Genomic DNA, 25,376 nt, shown 5'->3' with positions numbered 1-25,376 from the left:
TTTACTGGATATCAGATAATATATATATATATATATATATATATATATATATATATATATATATATATATATATATATATATATAGTGACTAAAAATGAGAATATTAGATCTAGTCATGACCTATAACCCTGTATTTTATTCCATTTTAGATTTGTGGGTTTTATCATCTTAAATGTGTGATTACATGTAAGTACATTATAACATGGTAGTTTCAGGCGCTCTTGCAGCTCGTCTCTATGTGTCCTGCTGCGCCACATTGCATTCTGGGATCCAGTCATGTGATTGACAGCCAGTGAGTCCATCACCTCAATGGGATGATGCATTTAATCTAATGCACTGGCACATGGAATGCTGGGTAAACACTTTTTTCACAGGCCTGTCAGTGTCACCTTGACGTCCATGCTTCCAATCCCTGTGTTTCCACGCCAGAGGGATCATTACCCCGCCCACTTTTCAGGCGCTCGTTTCATTTCCCCGCACCGCGCTCACTTTCTTCTGTTGCTTTCACAGATGTACTGACAGTCTGTTCCGCTTCCAGTCGCTCACTTTGTGTTCAGCCCTCTGCGTTAAACATCAACCGCCGTCCCTTGCAGCAGTCGTGCATCTCTCACTCTTGGCTGTCATGTCTTCTCCCATTGTCTCCGTTTGACGACGGAGGCGCTGTTTGTGGACCGATGATTTAATTGACTTTGTGTTCCACTGAGTGAAGTGGCAGTGACGGACAGATGGCTGCAAAAAAGAGGCTTTGGTTTGAGCCAAGAATGAGTCATGCCAAGTCTGAAACTCTCTCAGCCCATTGTCAGCCCCCTGCAGTCAGCCCCGGTCCGTCAGCCAGAGCTGAACATGACTTGGCATCAGCCGTGGTCTTCATTCTTCAATCATGATGCAGGATGTGAGGTGTACTGCGCAGCCTGACCACCATGCCTTGTAAAACTTAATGCTGACACTCGTTTGAGCATTGCATATTTTGTTCATTTTCCAAGTGGGTTGGGGCTGAGCCACACATTAATCCAATTATTCATATTAACTCTTTGTACTCTTTGCATATCTATATTGTACGATTAGTAACTGAAATTGTCCTTTTTAGACCCACTTCTAATTACATTTGAAATAATAACGAACTAGAAGCCATTGGAGAGTGCAGACCTCCGCCAAGGCAGATCAGGGCCCCGGATTTGGATGAAAATTTCAGGAAATGTTAAGATAAGATAAGATATTCCTTTATTGATCCCACAATGGGGAAATTCACAGTGTTTACAGCAGCATAAAACATACACATAAACATACACATAAAACAAACAGTCATATAAATTTGAATAAAAGAAAAGTGTTTAAAAAGGAGAGTGCAAATATGGTTTGGTATTTGGTGGTTGATACTGGCACAAGGAACAAATGATTAAAGGTCTGCGCTGTCTTTTCTAGAAAACCACTCGTAGAGCGCAGACCTCCACCAAGGGAGATCAGTGGCCCCGCCCACCCCCGATCACCACCAAAATTTTATAATTTGTTCCTTGTGCCAGTATCAACATTTCCTGAAATTTTCATCCAAATCCGTCCATAACTTTTTGAGTTATCTTGCACACAGACAAACAGACAAACCAATGCCGACAAAAATATAACCTCCTTGGCAGAGGTGAAAAAAAATCTAAATCAAGTAGTTTTCGTTGTCCCAACCTGAGCCTAAAGGAGTTAAAATCCTGTTTTCTTTAATATCTACATATTAGATTAGATTAGATTAGATTACATTACATTACAATAGATTACATTAGATTAGATAGAACTTTACTGATCCCTTAGGCAGGGCCATCAGGAAATTGAGGTTCCAATAGCAGCACAACACGAAATATACTAATATAAAAAAAAAATTTATAAGCAAATAGTAATACAAAAAATATATTAAAAAAAAAAAACAGTAGTGGAAAAAAAAACAATCAGTTGCACATCAGAAAGTACTGGTAAAAAAAAACCCCTGCAAAATAATAGTAGTAATAATAAAGTAAAAATAAAGTAATATAATAGTAATAAATAACTAATATGTTTTGTTAGAATATTACAATATGCACAATATGTGTGTGTGTGTGTGTGTGTGTGTGTGTATATATATACATACACATATATTCATAAATATACATATATAGTTTAAGTCACAGGATAAAAGTTATAATAAAGTGATAATAGTAATAGCAGTCATAACAACGATATACATAGGTAATAAGTAATATAAATATGTAAGTATCTTTGCTCAAAGTAAATGTGTTTGTTGGTTAGAATGACACCAAGGAATACAGCTGCAACCATTAAGTGACAAACTGTAAACTATTAAATTAAGCAACTGCTACGACTAACTGATTCTATGTTAAATTTGAATATTTCATGATTATATTATATTCTTTAAACCTCTTTTGCAGTGAACTGAATACCTTTAGGCTGCATGACAAACAAATATGTGGTTCGACGTGGGCTTTTTGACGTATACATCAGGGTTTGACTAAATATTGACTATAAATAGACTGAAATAAGCCTGCAGCCTATACACAGTTCACAACCCATAATATCATTTAGATAAGATTAGATGAGACTTTATTGATCCCACAACGGTGAAATTCACTGGTCAAAGCAGCAACAGAAACTAAGTGCAAGAAAAAATGTGCATGTGTCAAACTTTAGATGAAAAAATGATTATTAAATAATAATTTTTACAAAAAAAAAAGTGAAAAATGCTAGTCTGAAGATGATGCTTTCATCTTAACAGAGACAAGTTGTGTGTGACAGGATGTGCAACTTCTTGTTTAATTCCTTTTTGCTGCTGGATAATTAAAAAAGTGAATGGTCAGTTATTAAAATTGAAAACTTGATGTTTGAACACAAAAAGAAATAAATACCAGTTACATTGCACTTCAAAAATAATTTCCATTAACCATCACTTATGTCACCAGACCTGTAACAAAAAACAAAAGAGGCATATTTTGCTGTCCCATATACAAATAGTTTTTTAAGTGCACTGCAGAACATTACGTCCACTGAAGCAGAAGACAATGCAGATATAATGGTGTAATTACATGTTCATTTACGTTCAACAATATGGTGTCTCATTTGTTGTTTGTGTTAAATTGTTGTGTTATACCAGATGTAAAACAAAAACAGCAACATCACATTGACCTTATAAGTATATAGGCCACTTATTGTTTTCTAAGGAAAGTGAAAAATCCAATTTGATAGTTTTCACCTTTTTCTGCCATTTTACACACCAAGCAAAATGATTAACTAAAAAAAACAAACTTGTATTACCAGCAGTTAAACTAAGCTGAAAGATGCAGGGATCATATTTATCCATAGTTAAGTCTGATCGTTTATACTGACTATAAACTGTGATGTTGAAGAGTCATCGAGCTATAGATATAGGCTGTAACCTGTGCCATAAAATAAAAAAGTCAGCTCTATCAGTACCTTTTGAAGCTCTTAACCCTTTCATGCATAGTGGTCACTACAGTGGACAGCCATTCTACAGCTGTTTTCTTGTATATTCATGGGTTTTATTGTTAAATTTGCGTATCAGCCAACACAGTGGACACACCACCTCATACACTGTCTTTCATACAGTTACTGTAAGTTAACAGTTCTTGATAAACCTGATCAGTAACATGTGTGAGTGTAAATCAGTTGCTCATTGTTATTCGACCGTAATTAACAGTTTTCTTGAACAAAAAGGGTTTTTTTGTCTCCAGGAAGTGAGTAAAAACTAATATTAGAGTATGCTAAAATGTGAAAAAACATCCGATTAGCTGCATTAAAATGTTTTCATTTCATAGTTTCCACACAGAATATCACTTTCTGATGCATTTTAAATACATGTTTCTTTGCTTCAAAAATTAAACACATGGTGTTCAGATGAGTGGACATTTTTGTAACTCCATAAAAAAATAGGTTCTTTAAAGAAATTTCAGTCCCATTGGTTATTTCATGCCTAAAGAGGAATAAAAACACTCAGAAAATCTTAAAATAAATTTCTCATAATTCATGCACCAAAGGGTTAATTAAAAATGTATACTTACTAATATTTGTAGAGTTGGTAGAATTAACATTTGTAATGAGGATTAATCTTGAACAGACATTGATGTAGCTGCTACTGCACAGCTGGGATGAAACATACTATGACAGTTCCACTGTTTTCAAGGATGTTTGACAAGAAAACCTAAAAGATTCATGTACGCATCCTCTTCTTCTCAAGCAAAACTGTCTAGGAAAGCCGAAGCCTGTCCCTTGAGACAAGAAATGAAATGAGAGAACTAGAGTAAGGGGTTTTGACCTTGTGGGAAAGAATGGGGAAAGGTAAAAAACAAGCGGAGGAAAATGACTGAGTGGTAGAACATAAGGGTAGCTGCTCAGGGATCAGATCTGTGAAGGGAGCTAAAATGGAGATCAGGGAACAGGGTGGAACACAGAGAAAGGACAGTGTGACTAAGTCATGGAGAACAAGTCAGTGGAGGTCTGTACAGTACAGTGTGTTACGACACAGCTAAAATGCAAAGGCTCTTTGACCAAGAAAGCACTTTACAACCCACAGCCTTTATCTTCTGCATGACTACAACTATTTATTTATATCCATGCAGAAAACAACTCCTATAGTGGCTAAAAATAATAAAATAAGAGCTTTCAGATCATGAGGAGGTTCCCTGGTGTAGCTCCTCCATCCCCTATAAGTGATTCTGACAGATATGGGAGGCGGCAGCGACTGACTCCCAGCATCCTGCTCCACTGTGGTAATCGCCACAGTGATTTGTAATGTCCTAATGTAATGATTCCCATGCCAACACAGCAACTGGAGGTCACCTGTGGTCTTAACAGCAAGGATCTCTGTCCGTATGAATCAATAAAATCAGTATAGAGAGTACAGGAGCGTTGCCCTTTCAATTCCCTCCTTCATGCCTCTTTCACCGGCTGATGAATTAAAATGAGATGGCCACATTTCACACAGGCTTCTGTTTCTTTACTCTGTCGATTGCGGATGGCAGCAGATCAGTAGATTTCTTTCATTCAATTCTGCATTATTCAACAGTTTTAGACCTGAAAGATAAGCTGTTTATTGATCAAAGAATTAAGATGATTTTGAAACTATTTCATGCAAAAACAAAAAGGCAACATTATGCATTTTGCTGCTTTTTAGAGGTTTTATACTGCAGTTCACTGAACGACCACTTGAGTCTGGCTCCAAAACTAACCCAACCCCCATAGAAGGTCGTGTTAAAATAACCAACTTTACAGAAGAAATCAACTGATTTACAGTCTCAGGGAAAAAACAGTTTTGTTCACTAAAGCTAATTTCACGCTCTTTGACAACTATATTATCTGTTTAAACTATATAAAGTGTAAACTTGTGTGTAATACATATTAACTCTTTAAAACCTGACGTGTCATCCCTGACACACCCTGCACGTATGCAGTTTGGATGGCTGTAAGTCTTTCACTGTTTCTGCAATTGGAAAAATCCCAACAGTTTCTGAAACCTGAGACTTTGCACTTTATAGGTTTTATTGGGTCATTACGGTAATTTCACTCATGCCTGTATAGAAGAAGCTGGAGAAGGAGCCATTCTATCAGTATTATAACATGCTGTAAATTGTAAATGAATGCATGATTTTGAAAGATCTGGAAAAAAAAGTGCACCAGAAAAATGGGCAAATGGACCCACTCACAGCACCTAATGTCTAACCTAACCTTTTAATTAGTCAAAATAAGAAAAAAAGTCCAGGTAGACCATTTTAGGCTTAGAATTTAAAGGGTTAATAAGAGGGAAAACTGTAGTTGTTGTGGCTACATATATGTGTATTAGTATAAAACATCTGTCATTTTGGACTGAAAGTGATCGCTCATCCATTTGCTTCTATACTTTCTGCTTTGATCGACACATGGCGCAGTTGTTGAGTCAGACCTGCAGAGATTTTTAATTAAAATACATATTTTCCCTCCTCCGCAACTCTGTTGTTGCTGTGGTTTGGAAATGACCCCAACAAGGCCCTCAGAGGTCATGAACATGACTGAAACTCAATTCCAATACCTGGTCTGTTGGTGTAACTTAACAGCAAATGTTAGCATTACTTCTTATTGGATTATATGGTTTTCCAGCTAGGCCTGCTAATTAGCTCAGCTAGTGCTAATTATGTTTTCTATGTTACTGTTGTCAAACACAACTGTGTGTGCTATAACTTATCACCTGGTGAAACATGACAGCTGATGTCAGTGTGGGCAGTTTACCCCTTACTCTTCTACAACTTCCAAATGAAATCTAAAAATGGACCCTGCTGTTTCTGAAAAAACAAGATGGCAATGGTCAAAATACCAAACTTGAGGCTTCTGAACAGCACTCAAACCAGTCATAGATGCCTATAATAGGTTTTATGTTACTGAATATATTGGATTTTTAAGTCACTTAGTCGGTCATCTCAATCGTTTAGACCAGGGGTGGCCAACCCTGGTCCTGGAGAGCCACTATCCTGCATGTTTTAGATGTTTCCCTCTTCCAGCACACCTGACGGTCGTTATCAGGCTTCTGCAGAGCTTGATGATAGGCTTATCATTTGAATCAAGTGTGTTGGAAGAGGGATACATCTAAAGCATGCAGGATAGTGGCTCTCCAGGACCAGGGTTGGCCACCCCTGGTTCAGACAAACACATATTTCTACTTCTTTGATCAGAGTTGTGAGTCCTGTAGTGTCATCAGGATCATAGGAGGATCTCAGTGCTGTTGGATTATTATTAGAGGCCTGTGTGGGTGGTGCTCACTGTGCTGTCAGTATCAGCGTGGTGGTGAGTCCAGAGGTCGGTCCTGTCAGGCTGCCAGAGGCTCGGTCTGTCTCGGTGAGTCTTTGTCACCGTTGCCTCTGTTGAGTTGAGTCTTCACAGCTCCACTGGCCTCCACCCACAGCCCCACAGCCCCACATTCAGAGCATCTGTGCCCTGCCCTGTGAGCTCTGGAGGCCACTGTCAAACCACCAGATCAAACCACACACATAGACATGAAAAATGGGCAAATGGTCAGAGTAAGGTGGTAACCACTGATAATGGACTGATTTCAGACATGGTGTAAGTGCATTATTTACTCAAGTAGAAGTAGGCTATAGATAATAACATTAATGAAGACTTCTTAACTGCACTAAAACTTCAATAGTATAGGGTCTTAAAAGTATATAAATGCACATTTCCACTGATTGTTTCTAAAGCTAACTGAATTTATATAATATCAGTAAGAAGACAATTAAGCCATTCTAAACAGCAGTACAATGGAAATAATGTCAATTCTAAGTGCAAATCAGCAAAACTTGAAGCATTATGATGCCTTTTCTAATGTGTCACAGCCATTTGATCTTGTTGTGTCTTTTACATCATTTTGGTCAAATATGATGTCCTTAAGTGGATCAACTAATTGCTTATTATTATCATTTTATGCGTTATTGTCATATTCGTTTAAGGTGAAATTGTGTAGACTTATCATACACATACTGTAAGGAATGAATGAGCAGTGAGGGCCCGCCCATACCCTGTATGCTTGTGAGGCATGTATGATAAACCTACACAATGGCATGCTCTGAAAAGGCCATGAAACTGATGTCTAAGTATTGTTTTTCGTGATCACACACTTCGTATTATAAGATTATAATTGACTTACAGTGATTCCTTCCATTTCTTCTGACCCGGTAGCAGACAAGGTTTCATTGCTTGTTGTTTCCATGTTTGTGGCTCCTGCGCCTGTGTGGAAAGCCCTTTCCCACAGTGCACTTTGTGACAAAATTCTGAAAAGACCCAAGTGACATTGGTTCTGTATGTAAACTAGAAAAGTACTTGGAGAGCGCAGACCTCTGCCAAGGCAGATCAGCCCCCCCCCCGATCGCCACCAAAATTTAATCATTTGTTCCTTGTGCCAGTATCAACATTTCCTGAAAATTTCATCCAAATCCGTCCATAACTTTTTGAGTTATTTTGAACACGGACAGACAAACAAACAAACTAACGCCAGCAAAAACATAACCTCCTTGGCAGAGGTAACAAATGGACTGCTTGTGATGGAGTCATCTTCGAAGTTGTTCACCACGAAGGAAGTGATTTAGGTGCATAAGCACTGAAAGTCTACCGGATTGGTAATAATTAGGCTATCACTGGGGTTTTACACATTTGAAGAAAAATTAGTGATGAAAGTCATACGCTGCTTTAAGTACAATAACAAGGTATTTGTATTATTTCTTCCGCCTTGTGTTTTATTTGCTCCTTTTCCCTCTATTATGCAATTACAGAATTTGATGGTAAGACAAGATCACGAGATTGAATTTTCCTTGTGGACATTTAGCTCCTCTTTTATCTGTCAGTGATGTTACACAATGTAATTTGATATTGTCCGCCATCAATCTCTGCTCAAAACATAATCTACCTCAGGTAATCGCCGTCCTCATTACGCTAATTGATCCTAATGAGCTAAAATCACATTATTCTCCTCCACTCTTTTCCTTTCATGTGCCATTTTTAGGTGCACGGTCCCGGTTGAAAAAACCTGAGCAGAAGGAGGCGTGTCATTGATTGGTTATGATAAGCTCCACTGATTAGCATGTCATTCTTTGATCTACAGTTAGTGCTCCTCGGGGAACGGCTTCTGGTCATAAACCAACATACCCATTTCAGATTCTTCAAATTTCTCCTCCCTCAGTTTACCCTTTGACCTCGCACAACCTCGGGAAGGGTTATACAGAGGAGCATCATGCGTCAGCAGAGCGGCAGCGCAAGGAAAACAGGACGTACTGAATAATCCCGGATCAGACGCTGACGTTGCACGGCACTTTATGAGGATGAGAAATTTTTAATTAACAGTGTAATTATATTTCATTTGTCCTGTGTGGCTGCTCCACTCACATGTAGCGAATCCCAGCTGTTCCTGACAGGAAACGATGTAGAGCTTTTACCTCAGAAATGTCACTGCAGAGTCCAAAAAGGAGATGATTTGAAGAAAAATACATTTCATTTAATTCTCTGAATCTTTGCCTGATAATTAGTCACATGATTTACAATTGGACCTTATTCTCTGCGTTTTTCTAAGACATGCCTTTTGAATTTTTAATTAACATAAAAATGAATGACTCATTTATGTCATTGATTAAGTAAAAATATTAAACATTTGCTGCTTTCAGCTCTTAAAATGAGAGAATTAGAGGATGTAATTGTAAATGAAGTGCATCATTTTGGCTATGGATCATAGGTTTGCTAAACCCATCGCCATGGCCTCTGGGAAATCGTGGCAATAATTTGTTTTTGCATTTTTGTAGTCTTGACTGACATACATCTTGTGATTTGATTATAAGAGTAATGATTCATGCAGCCTTGATGTGATGGATCATATTGTTAAAGCATGAATGTGATAAAAAGAAGTGATTTAGTTCATGCAATATGCAAATTTCTACCTCTGAGATAACAATATGTCATTTCATGGCCATAAACAGCTCATGTTAAGGTGTTTATGTCCGTGTTTGCCCGCAAAGAAAGACAAATCGACACAATAAAACATACCCACACAACACATGCAGAGCCAAGTGCTCATCACTGCAAATACGCAATCAGCAGATGGATTGACTGTAAGGGGTAACTGGGAAAAAAAAATGAGGGGAGTGACATAGGAGGAGAAGAAGGAGGGGTGGGCAGAGACAGAGATAGAGAGGCAGAATCAGTGAAGTAGCACCGGGGAGTGTGTAGGACACACACTGACAGACTGAGACGCAGAGACAGAGAGAGAGAAAACTGGCATCGGTGTTGGTGGTAGTGGGATCACCTGAGAGGCAGCAGCACCTTCATTTACATCAAGAGGAGAAACGGTCACAGTCTGCACCGGGAAAACTGTTGTTATCACTGCTTGTTGGAGCAGCACGAGGAGACTATTGCAAGAGGAGGAGAAGGAGAGTGGAGGCTGGAGCCAGAGCTGGAGCAGCGACAGAGGAAAGAGAGGATGAGAAGCATCGCTACCACCTGACTCATTCTGGGAGTCAGCCTCAGCACCTGCAGCGGCGGTCTGAGTACTCCGGCCATCAAGGAGACTGGGGCAGACGGGGGAGAGAGCTGCTGAGATTATGCATGGGGCAGCGAGCTCCTGTGGATTCCCCATCTTTTGCAGCAGCAACAGCAGCAGCAGCAGGAGGAGCAGGAGCTGTGGCTCTACAGATAGCAGCAGAGCTAGCTGGAGCTGCAGCAGAATAAAGATCTGTAACTCCAAAGCGATTTATTTATCCCGAGATGAAGGTAGCCAAGGTGTAACAGGAATCAGCTGTCGATGTAGCAACAGTGTTGAATGTACCTGTAGCCAAAGCAGTAGCTGCAGCGCTGGTGCAAAGGTGACCACAGCAGTGCAGTCAGGTGTAGTTGTAGCAGTAACAGGGGGGAGCAGTGGCTCTGGACGCTGAATGACCAGCGTGGCTGATGAAGGCCACCTGGATCCGCTTGCTGAAACGAGCCAAGGGAGGTCGCGTCAAGAACTCTGATGCCTGTGTAAGCAGATTTCGAGTGTGTTTACATCGTGAAAAGTTCCTGTGTTTGGTGTGTGCATGTGCATTGTGCAGCAGAAGTCTGTGTTTGTGTCTAACGTATCCATCAGCCTGTGGTATGGGGTCAGTGTGGCACGGCTGTGTATTGGCCGGTGATGATGAGGAGCTGGGTGCTGTTATCAGTTATGGCTGTCAGATTCTGGGCACAGCTCCATATCACCTCCCTATGACCCACTGGGACTGTGTTCTTGCTCACGCCCCGTCATTAGCCGTGACATGATGAAACAATCATAGTGGGCCAGGTATGTTCACCTGTACTTTTCAAGGCCAAATATAGTTCATAAAAAGAGCGGCTAATGCACAATAACTTTCCGATTTAGGTCATTTAAATGCTCGTGTGAGAGGGCTGCATATTCTAACTCCTGCTTGAGCAGTGTTTATACAATGACACTACACACAGCTTGGGAATGGTAGACCAATTTAAACCTGATGACAGCAAACGCCGCCCATGGATAGTTAATGAGGACGGTTTCAAATGAGTTATTCATATCAGGTACAAAGTAGAGAGCATGAGACACACACATGTAATTGATGAGCTGCAGGGTGTCATGATCATAAATATGAATAACCTTGTATTATCTGTGGTTCTAACACTTGGGACGTTTCTATACATAAGTCAGGTATTGTAAGTGGAGAGGAGGGAGAGGTCTGATCCTTCTTTGTATGTGTGTGATGGCTGGGTAATTCTAATCAGGCACAGAGTGAAGGAGGCTATTTTTAACTCAGACAGCAGAGTGTTGTGGTGCAGTGGGATGAATGAAAGACCTTGTGTGGGTGGCATAGTAGCGTGCAGGTAAGGATAGGGCTCAGATTGCCTTCACGTTGGTAAAACCTGCCATTAAACAAATGCTTATTTAGTGTTTATTTTTAATTCATCCAACAACTGCCAATAAAATCATGACTCTTCCTCTATTTTTAGATCTTTTTTTTAGAATGCAGTAGTGCCAATGCTTTTCTTTATCTACTTCAGCAATTATTTATGATCTGTTTTCATGTAACATAGGACACAGTATATGATGTGAGTGTGCAGCTGCAGTCTTGAGGTTGTCAGTGGGTGTTTATGAGTAGATCTGTCGCAACCACACATCACACAGAGACATACTGGGACCTGGTGCAGTTCCTCTACAATTCCCCCAGTGTTTGTCACAAAAGGATCAAAACAAATCTGCAGGCGAGCAGCTTAGTGAGAGCTAAGGATAGAAGAAGAGCTGCTGGTAATGTTGTTCTGTGACAGACAGTTTGTGTCCTTTGGCATGCTTCCACAGACTAAGTGGAAATGTCCATAATTTTCCACATATCCACTTTAAGCACAGACTTCATGCTTGTTCTTTCATGAAATTAACTGCTTTGATCAAAGCTTAACACTTCGGTTTGCGTGGGTGTGTATGAACATTTGGGAGCAGCACCAACTCTGAAAGTTGAACATTTGTTTGAAGAGGAAGGTCAATGCAAAGCAAATTAAGAGTCCTCCTCATTCTGTGAGCCTCACTGCTTCTCCGCTGATAACACCTGTCAGTTTCAAAGTGTGAATCCAAATGGTTTGGAGTTCCAGTATTTGTGTGTCGCTGAGGTGTTGATGTTTTTTTGTTTCCTCAGGGTTCGGCCGACTCCTACACCAGCCGTCCATCAGACTCCGATGTGTCCCTGGAGGAGGATAAGGAGGCAGTGCGCAGAGAGGCAGAGCGACAGGCTCAGGCACAGCTCGACAAGGCCAAGGTTAGTACTGACTCCAACTGTGGCCGCTGCTCACACTCAAACCTGGGCCTTATGGACGGCAGCGGGGTGTGTGGGTGTGGATGCCAACACGAGTGCCAGAGAAAATGTTGCCAGTGTGTGTTTCTGGATTTGTCATTTCACCTCCAGAGGCTGGAGTTCACCTTCTATTGGTGTGTCGGTTAAGGCATTAAAATATTCTGAGATACCTTTGCAGCATTTTACTGATACCAGTGGGGTTATTTAATCTGTCCTGTCTGTCAGCCACATGTAAACAAAAGCGTCTGTACTGATTTGCATGAGACTTTGTGGAAGAGCAGGGCATGATTTTGTTTGTGGTGTTATATAATGAGATAGTTCAGTCACTCTGTGGTTTATCTGGTCCAGTCCAGTGTAGAAGCTTAAACCAGTTTGATTCATTCAAACCAACTAAACTGATATTTGACATTATGACTGGTTGTCTTCTAGGGCTGGGTAAAAAAATTGATTTGATCGATTTTGGATAGATTTTATTTTTTAATTTTGTGTTATCAATTAATAGTGGATGAGATTGATTTTTCAGAGCAGGACCGTGAGTACATGACCCGGGTACTGCCAACACTGAGGCATGGCTGTCTCCGTCTCGTGGGCCCCTGGGGGAGACGGGTCTTGGTCTCGCTCGCAAAGATTCTGGCATGGGAGGGGCTGGAGGAAGGGTGGGGAAAACCCCTCCATGGCAGGTCCTCCTGGCCTCAAACTCAAACGAGTAGGGCTGTGTATTGGCAAAAATCTGGTGATACAATACAAATCACAATACTAGGATCACGATATATCACGATATGTCATGATACTGTTAAAAAGGCAATTTTGTGGTTTGTTTCTTTTTTGAAATGATTATTTCCTTGAAAAATTGAATTACACCAGAAATATGCACAAATACTAAACACATTTTATTCATTTTAACAGGATCTAATGCTATATCACAAAATATTCCTGTGTTGAAACTTAAATTATGTTTTACAGACATTATAGTTTAAGATCCTGTTCAAATGTTCATATTTTATTGTTCATAACTAACATCATAACATTATTTTAGTGCAATCCCAACAAAGGAACTAAAATCAATTAATAAAAGACTGTTAAATAATAATGATAAAATATAAACCAAAAAAAAACCCAAAAATGAACCTTCACAATATCTGCATTTGAATAACAAAAAACATTGATACAGAATTGTGAAATGAAACATTGCGATATATTGCAGAACCTATATTTTCTTACACCCCTACACACCAGTAGTGCAGAGTAACTGTTCGCCCGGACCGTCTGATCGGCAGAGGCTCTCCAAGGCGGGTCGCGGAAGCTGGTCATTCTAGGAATATTAACTTGGATCCACACTCAGCCATAGGTGATAATAATGCACCTTAACACTAGAAGCCACCAGCCAGTGAGCCACTGTAGAAACATGCCAGTGTTTCTGTCCTGTTCATTATTTCAGAACAGATTCATCTATTTACTGCTGAGATCTCACATTTATTTCTTTTCTAATGTCAATATTGATGCCAGTATTGATGTGTTGCATGGCTGAGGTACTCAAATAATCAGGCTACAGCTCAAAATTGTACTTTGGCATCACTAAGTGAACCTGAATCAATCAATTAAAACTGAATCGAATCAATATCAGATAGAATTGAATCGTGATCAATTGATTCAGAACCTGATGAACCTAAATTGAATCGATTAAGGAAATTGGCCACGATACCCAGCCCTATTGTCTTCCATTGTCCTACATCAGCATCATATTCTTAAACTCAACCTGTTTTGCATCAGCAGTAAGTAACATGACAACATGGTGAATACAATAATATGCTTGTATATGCAGACTAATGGATCTGCCAGAATCTGACAAACTCTAAACGTTTCACTGTCAAATCCAAGTCATCAACATGAAGGACTGTTCAACAGCACTGAAGTGCTGCTTCACTCCTGGTTCTTATCATTTTTTAATGTTTACTGGTGCTTGTCAAACCAGCTTAGACGTGCATTATTGGCACCAAGTTGACTTGAGTCCCTCCACCCTCAGTCATGGGCTTTGGTAGTCTCATTTCTTCTCTTTGGCTGAGTGGAAATGCAGCATAACAGTATTATAGTAAAGTCGCAGAAAAAATTATTAGACCATCAAAAGTCATCAAAAACAATGGTTATGCAATCAAGTACTAACTCCTGTGTGTGTCATGTGACTAAAACAGACAGAAAAGAAAGCATGGAATGTCTAAAAGCACTGTTTTTGTCAGTACAATGCCATAGATATTGATGTAAGACCTGAAGTGATTTTGGTTATTATCAAGAAAACATGGAAAATGGTTAGATATCAGCTCTGAAATTAAACTGTTATGAGCTATTTTTGTTGTTATCATTATATTTGTCCAAACAAATGTACCTTTAGTTGTACCAGGCATTAAAATGAACAAGAAACTGAAGAAAACAAGGGTGGTCTAATAATTTTTTCCGCGACTGTGTAATAGTTTTGGAAAATTGCGAATGGACTGGTCTGGTGTTTGAGCCCCGAATGAGAAGACAATAGGCCCAGACTATGAGTGGACTTAAAGTTTCTGTTCTCAACCTGTGAGCATTTTGGTCAGCTGTAGATTTAGTTTAAATATTACTAAATACATTTTGTAGTTTTATTGTTACAGACTTTTTTCTCTATTAAACCAAGCCCAACCTGTTACTATCAGTGCCTAAACATAATCATATCTGACGGTAAAGATAGTTAAAGGTTCAGTATTTTAGATCTGATACCAGAAATGGGAGTCATTGTTCATAAATATCTTCTAATTTTTATTAACCCTTTCATGCACAGTGGTCACTACAGTGGACAGTTATTCTACAGCTGTTCTCTTGTATATTCATGGATTTTATTGTTTTACTTCCATATCAACCAACACAGTGGACGCTTATGCAACACCCCATACATTACAATTCATACCATTACTGTTCCTGTTCTTGCTAAACCTGATCTGCAGTAACATATTTGAGTGTAAATCAATTGCTAATTGTTATTAGACTGTAATTTAAATTTCTTTTAAAACAGAAAGTTGGGGTTTTTTTTGTTGCATATTATCTGAGTGAGTAATAACTAGTATTTCAGTATGTTAAAATGTGAGGAAACATCAGATTCACAGCATAAAAAATGATTTTATTTCATAGTTTTCACACAGTATGTCAGTAAATACATGCTTCTTTGCTTCAAAAATGAAATGAGGGGACATTTGTAACTCCATGAAAAATAGGTTCATAAAAAAATTTCAATCACATTTTTTTTTCCATGCCTAAAGAGGAATAAAAACATTCAGGAAAAAAAAAATTGATTTAATCATAATTTTAATCATAATTCATGCATGAAAGGGTTAATCAATAGAATAACAATAGCTGTGTTTTTACATTGTATATTAAAGTGAGTCTTTTATATTCACAGAGGGAGCAGAGATGGTCCTTTAAGATGCTTCTACAGTAGCCCAGAATTGAATTTCCTTTTACTTTCCTTTAATTGGATTTCCTTTTCTGCTCCTTTTTAAGTGTTTTTTAAGAGTATTGAGTTTAATATCACTTTTATCAAAAAGTAAAGAACACACAAACTGCTGGCTCTAACAGGGACTGCTTCACTTTTCACATTTTTAACCGCCACTGTAGGTTAGAGTGAGAGTTTCAGGCTACAGCATTTTGTCGCTAAATATTATCCACTCAACCTTTAAAATAATGTTGATATTGGGCTTGCATGTATCTGTGGTTTGCAGATAAGTACAGCAGTGACTGGGTTGTGGATTTGATAGAACACAGGGTGAGGTGTTTTTCCATCTGAGTTTCCAGTATGATCCTTAGGCTGTAAAAATGGCTCTTTTTTTATAGTACAATAGCATTTTAACCAGCCCTTACCCATTAAAAAGGGCATCCTGTAACAGAGTAGAATAGTGGCGCTTGTTTCAGCTGTTGTTTTTTTTTTAGATGAAAGAAGAGCTTTTAGGGGCAGCCCATGTGAGAGGTTAGGGGCCTCCGAGGGCTCAGCGTCTCTGTTTATCTGAGCCAAGCCTCGCCTGCTCTGCTCTGGGCCACAATTAGCATCATATAAACAAACAACACACACATGCGCAACAGGAATTGCAATCAAAGTGGCTTTCTGCAAAATCACTCAAATCACTGGCACTGTTAAGATTCATGCTTTTGATGTGTGAAATAATTCTGCACTTTGATGCTCTGCTTTACACTTTCCAGTTCACTGGGTAGTTCATGATATTCTATTAAAGAAAGTGCCTGAAAAATTGGTTTAATGTCTTTCGCCGTGTGTTTAGTGTCTATAACAGGAGCTCACTCATTAGCTGTAAGATCTGGGCTTTGGGCTATCCATCCATTCCTGCAGACGTTTTCCTCCTGCGCTCTGTCTCCAGGTAGCTTATAGCTGGCAAAGACAGATCATTCCGGTAGATCTATGCTGTTATTTTCCAGAGTCACCCTTTCTGGCTCGCTAATTAAAAAGATAAGTTGGCATAGATTAGCCCCTCTGGCATTTTACATGACAGATGACTCGTAAGACGCAGCCTGTCTGTGGTCTGGCCCAGGTCAGAGGCACTGCAGACTCCCTGACTGTGGACTTTTATGAGCAGTGAGACACAATGAACAACATACCATGTATAACTGGAACCAGTGTCTGAACAGTGCATAAGTCATGTCTTTGTTGATATAATGTAACAACACATTATGTAAAGAGGCTGCAATATGTAAGTACTCACTTCATTAGGTAACAACACCCATATAAATGAGCAAAAACCAAAATATATAACAAAAATACAGGGTGGGGAAGCAAAATTTACAATATTTTGAGGCAGGGATTGAAAGGCAGTGTATGACCAATTAGTTTATTGAAAGTCATGAGAATTTATTTGCCACAAGAAAATGTACATAATAGAAAATGTTTTTATTCTATGTGTCCTCCTTCTTTCTCAATAACTGCCTTCACACGCTTCCTGAAACTTGCGCAAGTGTTCCTCAGATATTCAGGTGACAACTTCTCCCATTCTTCTTTAATAGTATCTTTAAGAAAGTCAACATTGCTGTGTGATGTTCTATTGGTAGCATGTTCTAAAACGCCCCAAATAGCAGAATCCAGGGGGTTTAGATCTGGGCTAGAAGGCGGCCATAAACATGATTCCCAAAAATTGCTAAAGTTGGATTTGTTGCTGTTGTCAACAAGTGTTTTGGTGTTCTTGTGTAAGATTTTAACTTCAAATCATATTTTACTGCATTTCTAATGGTCTTGTTGTCTACCTCAAGTTCATTTGCCATGTTTCTCATGGATTTGGTTGGATCCTTTAGGATTTTGGATTTGAGAGCTTTAATAAAAGCTTTGGTACGTTTTTTTGTTGCTTCCTCCACTTCCAGACTTTCTCGTAATAGTTTTGCTCATAGTCATTCTCTTCTTTACATTATAAACAGTCTTTATGGACACTCCAACTATTTTTGAAATCTCCTTTGGTGTGACGAGTGCATTCAGCAAATCACACACTCTTTGACGTTTGCTTTCCTGATTACTCATATGGGCAAAAGTTTCTGAAAAGGTATGGATAATAGTGTTAGGTATGATTATGACATCAATATATGTTTGGTTTCAAAACAATTGACGTAGTGCCTGCTGAGAAAAAACAACTAAATGTTCATTGTAAATTTTGCTTCCCCACCCTGTATAACTGGAACCAGTGTCTGAACAGTGTATAAGTCATGTCTTTGCTGATATAATGTAACAACACATTATGTAAAGAGGCTGCAATATGTAAGTACTCGCTTCATTAGGTAACAACACCCACATAAATGAGCAAAAACCAAAATATATAACAAAAATATATACAGTTTCCCTACATTTTATAGTAAATTGTTCCTTATCGCAGTTATTATTAGAAAATCTGGGTGTGACGATTGGCCAAGTAGAGGAGGAAACACACCAGGAGGCTGGAATGAGCTTCACTGTGGTATAATTTATTTACAGTGATTGTCCGAGGTACATAGCCGTTAGAGCTGTGTTAATGAAAAAAACAGCCAAAAAAACCCAAAAAATAAAACTAAATTAATTGATGAAAATCAGCTCGACTAAAAATATGGAAAACAGTGATAACCGAATATAAATTAGAAAAAGATATAGTGATTCTTAAGTGGTGTGTATATGACACACAATTTGCACCAAATAAATTGGATAATAGATTTAAAGAGTGGGTGAATAAAGGCATAATGGCTATATGTAAGATTATAAAGGATAATACACTACTTAGTTTTGAAAGAATTAAAGAGAAATACGCTCTAGAGCCGTGGTCTCAAACTCCGGTCCTCGAGGGCCAGTATCCTGCATGTTTTAGTTGTTTCCCTCCTCCAGCACACCTGACGGTCATTATCAGGCTTCTGCAGAGCTTGATAATAGGCTTATCATTTGAATCAGGTGTGTTGGAAGAGGGATACATCCAAAACATGCAGGATACCGGCCCTCGAGGATCTGAGTTTGAGACCCCTGCTCTAGAGAGACAAGATTTCTATCGTTACCTACAGCTGAGACACTTTGTTAATGAAAAAAATAAAAAATTTAGCAGAAAAAAGCAATCAGTTATTGGATGTATTCATAAAGGTTTATGATTCACACAAAAATAGAGGTATAATCTCAGGTCTATATAAAGGGCTTGTCAACATGAAAACACATTCCACTTTATATGTAAAAACAAAATGGGAAATAGTGGGAGGACTGGATCTGACAGAAGAAGAGTGGATAAGAGTCTGGGAATATCAGTGGAAGTGTAGTAGTTCACAGAGTTGGAAAGAGTTTGGCTGGAAAAGCTTGATTAGATATTTCATTACACCACATCAAAAGTCCCACTATAGAGATAACTCCCCAATTTGCTGGAGAAAATGTGGTAATACAAATGCAAGTCATTATCATCTCTTCTGGAATTGTTCAGTTAGCGAAAATTACTGGAAGGAAATACATAAGGAAACACAAGAAATTATCAGGAGCCACTTATCCTTTGAATGTAAATCTTTATTTTTTGGACTTATACCAGAAGGATGGCCAAAGAGAGACAAATATTTATTTAATATCCTGCTAATAGCGGCCAAAAAAGCCATCACAAGAAAATGGCTTTCATCAGAAAGCCCAATGCTGAGCATGTGGATGGACATTACAGTGGACATATAGAAGATGGAGAGGCTTACTGCAGAGGTGAACTATAAGAAGGACTTGTTTGTTACGCACTGGAAGACATGGATGGAATACATCATGGCACGCAGACCGGACTTTGATGCTTTTATTTTTGTATAGAAGATTAGATATAGTAAATGCAATAACTGCAATTCACTCCCTACTTGTTAATGTTCGTTTTGTTTGTTTCATTGTTTAAAAAAAATGGGACATTCAGACTAATATAATGTTGATGACATTTAACCCATTCATGCATGAATTATGAGAACCTTAATCAAGATTTTTTTCCTGAGTGTTTTTATTCCCTTTTAGGCATGAAAAAACAATGTTACTGAACTTTAATTTTTTTTTTTTTTGTGAACCTATTTTTCATGGATTAACAAAAATATCCACTCAGCTGGACACCATGTGTTTAATTTTTTAAGCAAAGAAACATGCATTTACTGTCATACTGTGTGAAAACTATGAAATAAATGTTTTTTGAATGTCGCTAATCTGATGTTTTCTCACATTTTAACATACTATAATAATAATTACTCATGCAAATAATATGCAAAAAACAACAAAACATAACAACTTCTTTTTTTTTTTTTAAACCTGTTAATTACAGTCTAATAACAATTAGCAATTGATTTACATTCAAATATGTTGCAGGTTTCTCAAGAGCTGCAAAGTTACAGTAATGGTATGATTTGCAGTGTATTATGGGATGGTGCGTAAGTGTCCACTGTGTTGGCTGTTATGCAACTAAAACAACAAAATCTATCAATCTACAAGAGAACAGCTGTAGAATAACTGTCCACTGTAGTGACCACTATGCATGAAAGGGTTAAAATGAATATCTTTGTCAAAATTGATGCAGAATGTCAATAAAAAAGTGAATTTAAAAAAAAAAAAGAAAAGAAAATCAGCTCGACAGAACATAAGGAAACTCGGGAATCAACAGTGCTGGGAATAATGGCGGTAAACAAAGCAGTGTTACTAACGCCGTTATTATTTTCCAGTAACGGGTAATCTAATTAATTACTATTTGAAACATTACAATGCCGTTACCATTACCGGCAGTGAAATGTGGCGTGTTACTTTGCACTGATATCAAACAGCTGTTTTCTGTCCTGGTTCACTCAGCCAAGCACGAGAGGTGTGACGTTCGCGGACGAGTCAAGTCTTTTGAACGACTCTTTTCAGTGAACGATAAGAACCATTTTGTTGCGAGCCGTTCATTTACGAGCCGTTCTTCTATTCAAATTACCCACACTGCCTTCATGCTTCACCTGTGTGTCCATGAGTCTGAATTGTCCATGCTGCCTTCACCTGAACGACTAATGACATGTCCGAGTTTGAGTTGTCCGCAGCACACCCCATGCACTTGAACTACTCAGTTCCGTGTGCAGCTAATTTAGGGGCGGAGTTACCAGTGAGTCCGACTGACTGGACTGAAGACATTTACCGCTGGATCAGGGAGAAGCGACTGAAAAAAGTGGAGATGTGGGATTAACTGGAGGAGCATCTTCTTCATATAAATGTAGATATGCACTTATGTGGTGGAAAAGCCGGGCCCTGGTGGACCCCAGCCGGGCCCTGGTGGACCCCAGCCGGGCCTTGGTGGACCCCAGCCTCACCACAGTCATGGTCTTCAGTACCTGTCTGCTGTTCTACTGTATACAACTGGCCCGTGAAAGACGCTGAAAAATCTGTTTCCTTTTACATATTTGAAGGTTTTTCAAAAAAGTAACGCAATAATTACTTTCCCTGGTAACTAATTACATTTATGAAGGAGTAATTCTGTTACTAAGTCAATTACTTTTTTTTGGGAAAGTAACTAGTAACTATAACTAATTACTTTTTTAAAATAATTTGCCCAACACTGGGAATCAGCAACAGAAATTAAAGCTCAGTCCATGGCTACAGTCAACCAGCTTCAGCAGCCTGCTCCACACAAGCAGGGCCACACTTGTCCCTTGAGGAGCATCTGCTTCAGGCCTTATATACCCGTTGCCCCTCCCACATGACCAAACCATCCATAAGTGTTCATTTTCCCTTGCAATTACCATTTACTGGAAATATACTTATATCCCTACTTAAACCTTATTTTAGTACTTTTATTTACAACTCCCCCAAAAAGTTTCAAAACAGATCAAATATAGTTTAGGGCATTTTAAAGGTTAATATCTGTCCAACTAACAAAACTCCCCTCTGATTGCTGCCACACTTGGTATGTTCCTGATGGCTTCTGCTATAAAAGGGTTGGGAACCTCCTTTTTCCTGTTTGACTGACAGACCTGGAACCTGGAGATGAGATGGAGTGGAACATCAAATATTTAAGTAACAAGAATGAACAAAAGAAAAAGACTAGGATACCCAAAATGTTTGATGATATGTGGGCCAAATATGTAAATAATTTTAAGGATGCAAAAATGATGACACTTGCATCTCAGAAAATGTACTAATAAAAAGTTCTTTACTTTCCAGACTATTGTCCCCACCCAGGGGCGCCGCTACCAGCTGTGGGCCCCAAGAAACCATAAACATTGTGGACCCTTCATAAATTCAGGGGGGTGCAGTCTGTACATAACGTCACTTACACTAGCATGAAACGAAACCAAAACTTAACATGCTTTCAACGTCCGACTCCCGACTTCTATGCCTCTGTTATACAGCAGATGTTACATGAAATTTTCACAACTTGTAGCCTGTATCCACTGGACCCCCTCCTCTGCTCAATTGGCCCCCCACAAATGCTGGGCCCCATGAATTTGTCATGTTTAGCCCCCCCCTTACCAGTGCCCCAGGCCGCACCTGACTATAAGCCACACCCACACTTCACACTGCCGCCTCCAACGTCTCACCATCGATTCATTAATGTCAAGCTTACGTGCAGCAGCTCTATTTCCTTATTCGACAGCTGGATCGATCATTAGCCCATCAAACATAAATTAGCCGCATCATTGTTTGAGCCGCGGGTTCACAGTGTGTGAAAAAAGTAGCGGTTTATAGACCGGAAATCACAGTTATTTTAGTTTATTTTATTTTAGATTAGATTAGATTAGATTAGATTAGATTAGATTAGATTAGTTTAGTTTAGTTTAGTTTAGTTTAGTTTAGTTTAGTTTAGTTCAGGTTAGGTTAGTGTAGATTGGTTGTAGTCTCTGTTGCAAACATGAAGGAAATTTAAAAAGGAAACAGTACAAGAGAGTAAATAACAAATAAATATAATAAATAAAAATAACAAAGAAGTCCCATACATTCTAGGTGTAGAATACAGTTAAAAGTGAAAGTCAGTGCTGGCACACTTGGTTTTTTAAAATCCTTTTTTTTTTTGTCCCGATTAATGATTAAACTAAAACAATATAACCAGAGATATAATTACACCAGCATAATAGTTGATTCTGATTTTAATCCCAGTATAACCTGTAAACCTCTGGTGATTTGGAATGTAACCCTCACGTCTGTGTTTCATGCGGCGCATTTGCATGGGATAAATGAAGCCTGTTTTTCACTCTAATTCACCGACATTATATTCCTCAGTTCTGATGTCAAGTGCAGGTTCACCACTTACAGAGAACTGCTGAAAGAATAGCTGTCGTCTGTCATCCATCCGTCTCTTCTGAAAGATTTCAGTTTGCTCTTTCAGTGAATATCTATGCCATAAGATGATGTAAGCCTCCCGATTTTCCCCAAAAACACTTTAAAACTTGATTTACTAGCACTATCAGATCCACCATCATCATGGCCCAGGAAATAAGGGGAATAAATGTGCATAGAAAGCAAAAAATGTTGCATATATCGCCAAATTACAGAGATTTTGATTTGCACAGGACTAATATTACCATAGCACCATTGCATTTGCTGAAATAGGAAAATTAATTTGTGGTGGAATTATCATGGGATTAAGATCACAGACCATCTGTAATTATTACAAATTACTAGAGGTTCACAGGTAAAACTAGTCCTGTGTGAATAGGGCTTTCATCTACCACAATAGATGCAAAATGCAAGAAAATGGACTTTGTTGTTACATGTTTAGGTTTATACATCATCGTCTGTTGTGTTTAATTAGGCTTTAATCAGTTTGCTAATGACTCTGAGTGCTACTTCACCTATGAAGGAGGTTGTGTCATGTCGTCCGTGGCTCTAGAGGAGCTTTATTAAGTCAGCTGTTAACATCCGTGTTTCGACATTTATTGCGGACATGACAGCATATGTGGTCAAGTGGTGTTTGGATGATAACACATATCAAAGTGGAACATAAACTAGAATTTAGCCATGCTTTTATCCAACTTGAGATTATTTAAGATTGACTGACACCACCATCAGAGAGTCCAGCTCTAGTCAGACTGTTGTCCAAGATCAAGACAATACTGGACAATTCCACTCACCCACTCCATGAGTGTCACTGTCACAGGAGCACGTTCAGGGATTGACTGATTCCACCCAAATGCGCCACATGGACAGCATTAGACTGTTTGATTCCACCTTATAAGCTCATCATTATAATTATACAACAATATTTTAGCCATTGATTTATTTATATGTCTTTAATTATCACATTAATATATTGTTTAGAACATAATGTACACATTTCTGTTCTAATTGTGTCTGAATAAAGTATTTTAATATGTATATTTGGTGTGTATGTGTGTGTGAATGTATTTATTTATTCTTCTATTGTATTGATAATTTCTTTTCTGCTACTTTTTATTATACTTGAATGAAACAACTGTTATAGAGGTCACCCGATATGGGTTTTTCTAAGGCCGATGCTGTTTTTATTTATTTATTTTTTAATTTAGTCAGTCAATGGCTGATATCTACAGCCAATTTTTGAGGCCAATATATAAGGCAGATTTTTTTTTTTTCAAGCACGTTAACCGTAATATACAATGGAAACACTCAGATAATTAAGATTTTTATGCAGCAATATAAATGAAATTATTAATACACATAGTACTCTTTTTTCTAACATTTATTGAACTTCAAGTGCTGCCCACACAGGTGCCTGATCAAATATCTTATAATATTTTTGCTATCGATCGAATATCAGCTTTCAAAAAAAAAAAAAAAAAAAAAATTAAGGCTGTCGTTCGATATTGACAAATATCAATGTATTTGCTGGCTGATATATCGGTCTACCTCTACAGAGTAACACACAATAATTTGTCTTTGGGATTAATAAAGTATTCTGATTTTGTTTGATGAATTTGACATATCAGAATCAGAATCTGCTCAATTTGCCAAGTATGTAACAAATACAAGTCCTTCTTTACCAGCAGTTGTTGTCTCTCTAGTATGAGATAAATACAAAATGTAACAACAATTTTAACAAATAATAAAGTAAGAAAAACTCTACATACATTAAAACAGATTTATCTACTTATATACAATAACAGTGCAGCATAAAACATGAAAATGAGGATTGTTCAGTTGTGGGTAACAGAGACAGAGTTATAAAATATGTTATAGTATACAATAGTTCTGAACATCAGGAATGTGTCATTTTACATTTTCTGTAATACCAATCCACAAACCAGATTTCCTTTTGGTTGAACAGCAGCATCTTCTCCTGCTTCTCCCAGGTTTCTGGTTTGTCCGTTTGGATCTTATATTTCTGGTTTCTTTTACTCCAGAAACTCCATTTTTATAGATGACACTGAGAAAGAATACTGTGACTTCTTAGGTCATGATGGACCACATTAGATTTTCTCCTCCTCATAATGAATATTCAGTAAATGTATGTACACACGAATGCTGCTTTTCACTGCGATGTAGATCCTGGTTTGACAGTGAGCGTCTAATCCTGTCTTACTTCAAGAAGGTCATTTCACATCATCTCCTGACCGTCAACGCTTTGTGGACGGTAGAGGTCGACTGATGGTGGATT

General features: G+C 38.4%; 1 protein-coding gene across 8 annotated transcripts in view; it reads left to right on the top strand.

The window, feature by feature from the left end:
* cacnb2a (calcium channel, voltage-dependent, beta 2a) overlaps positions 1-25,376 on the top strand; it is a 155,533-nt gene that overhangs the window by 86,225 nt on the left and 43,932 nt on the right. For 6 of the 8 annotated variants that reach the window (XM_030123122.1, XM_030123124.1, XM_030123126.1 and 3 more), the window contains one exon: positions 12,169-12,288. In XM_030123122.1, the coding sequence (XP_029978982.1) occupies positions 12,169-12,288 (120 nt within the window). Of the gene's footprint in view, positions 1-9,751; positions 10,517-12,168; positions 12,289-25,376 lie in introns of those variants that run through there. The other 2 variants (XM_030123125.1, XM_030123130.1) reach the window with 2 other exon arrangements.

This window comes from Sphaeramia orbicularis, chromosome 20 (assembly GCF_902148855.1).
Source record: "Sphaeramia orbicularis chromosome 20, fSphaOr1.1, whole genome shotgun sequence".
NCBI classification, from domain to species: domain Eukaryota; kingdom Metazoa; phylum Chordata; class Actinopteri; order Kurtiformes; family Apogonidae; genus Sphaeramia; species Sphaeramia orbicularis.
This window is presented reverse-complemented; position numbering and strand designations above follow the sequence as displayed.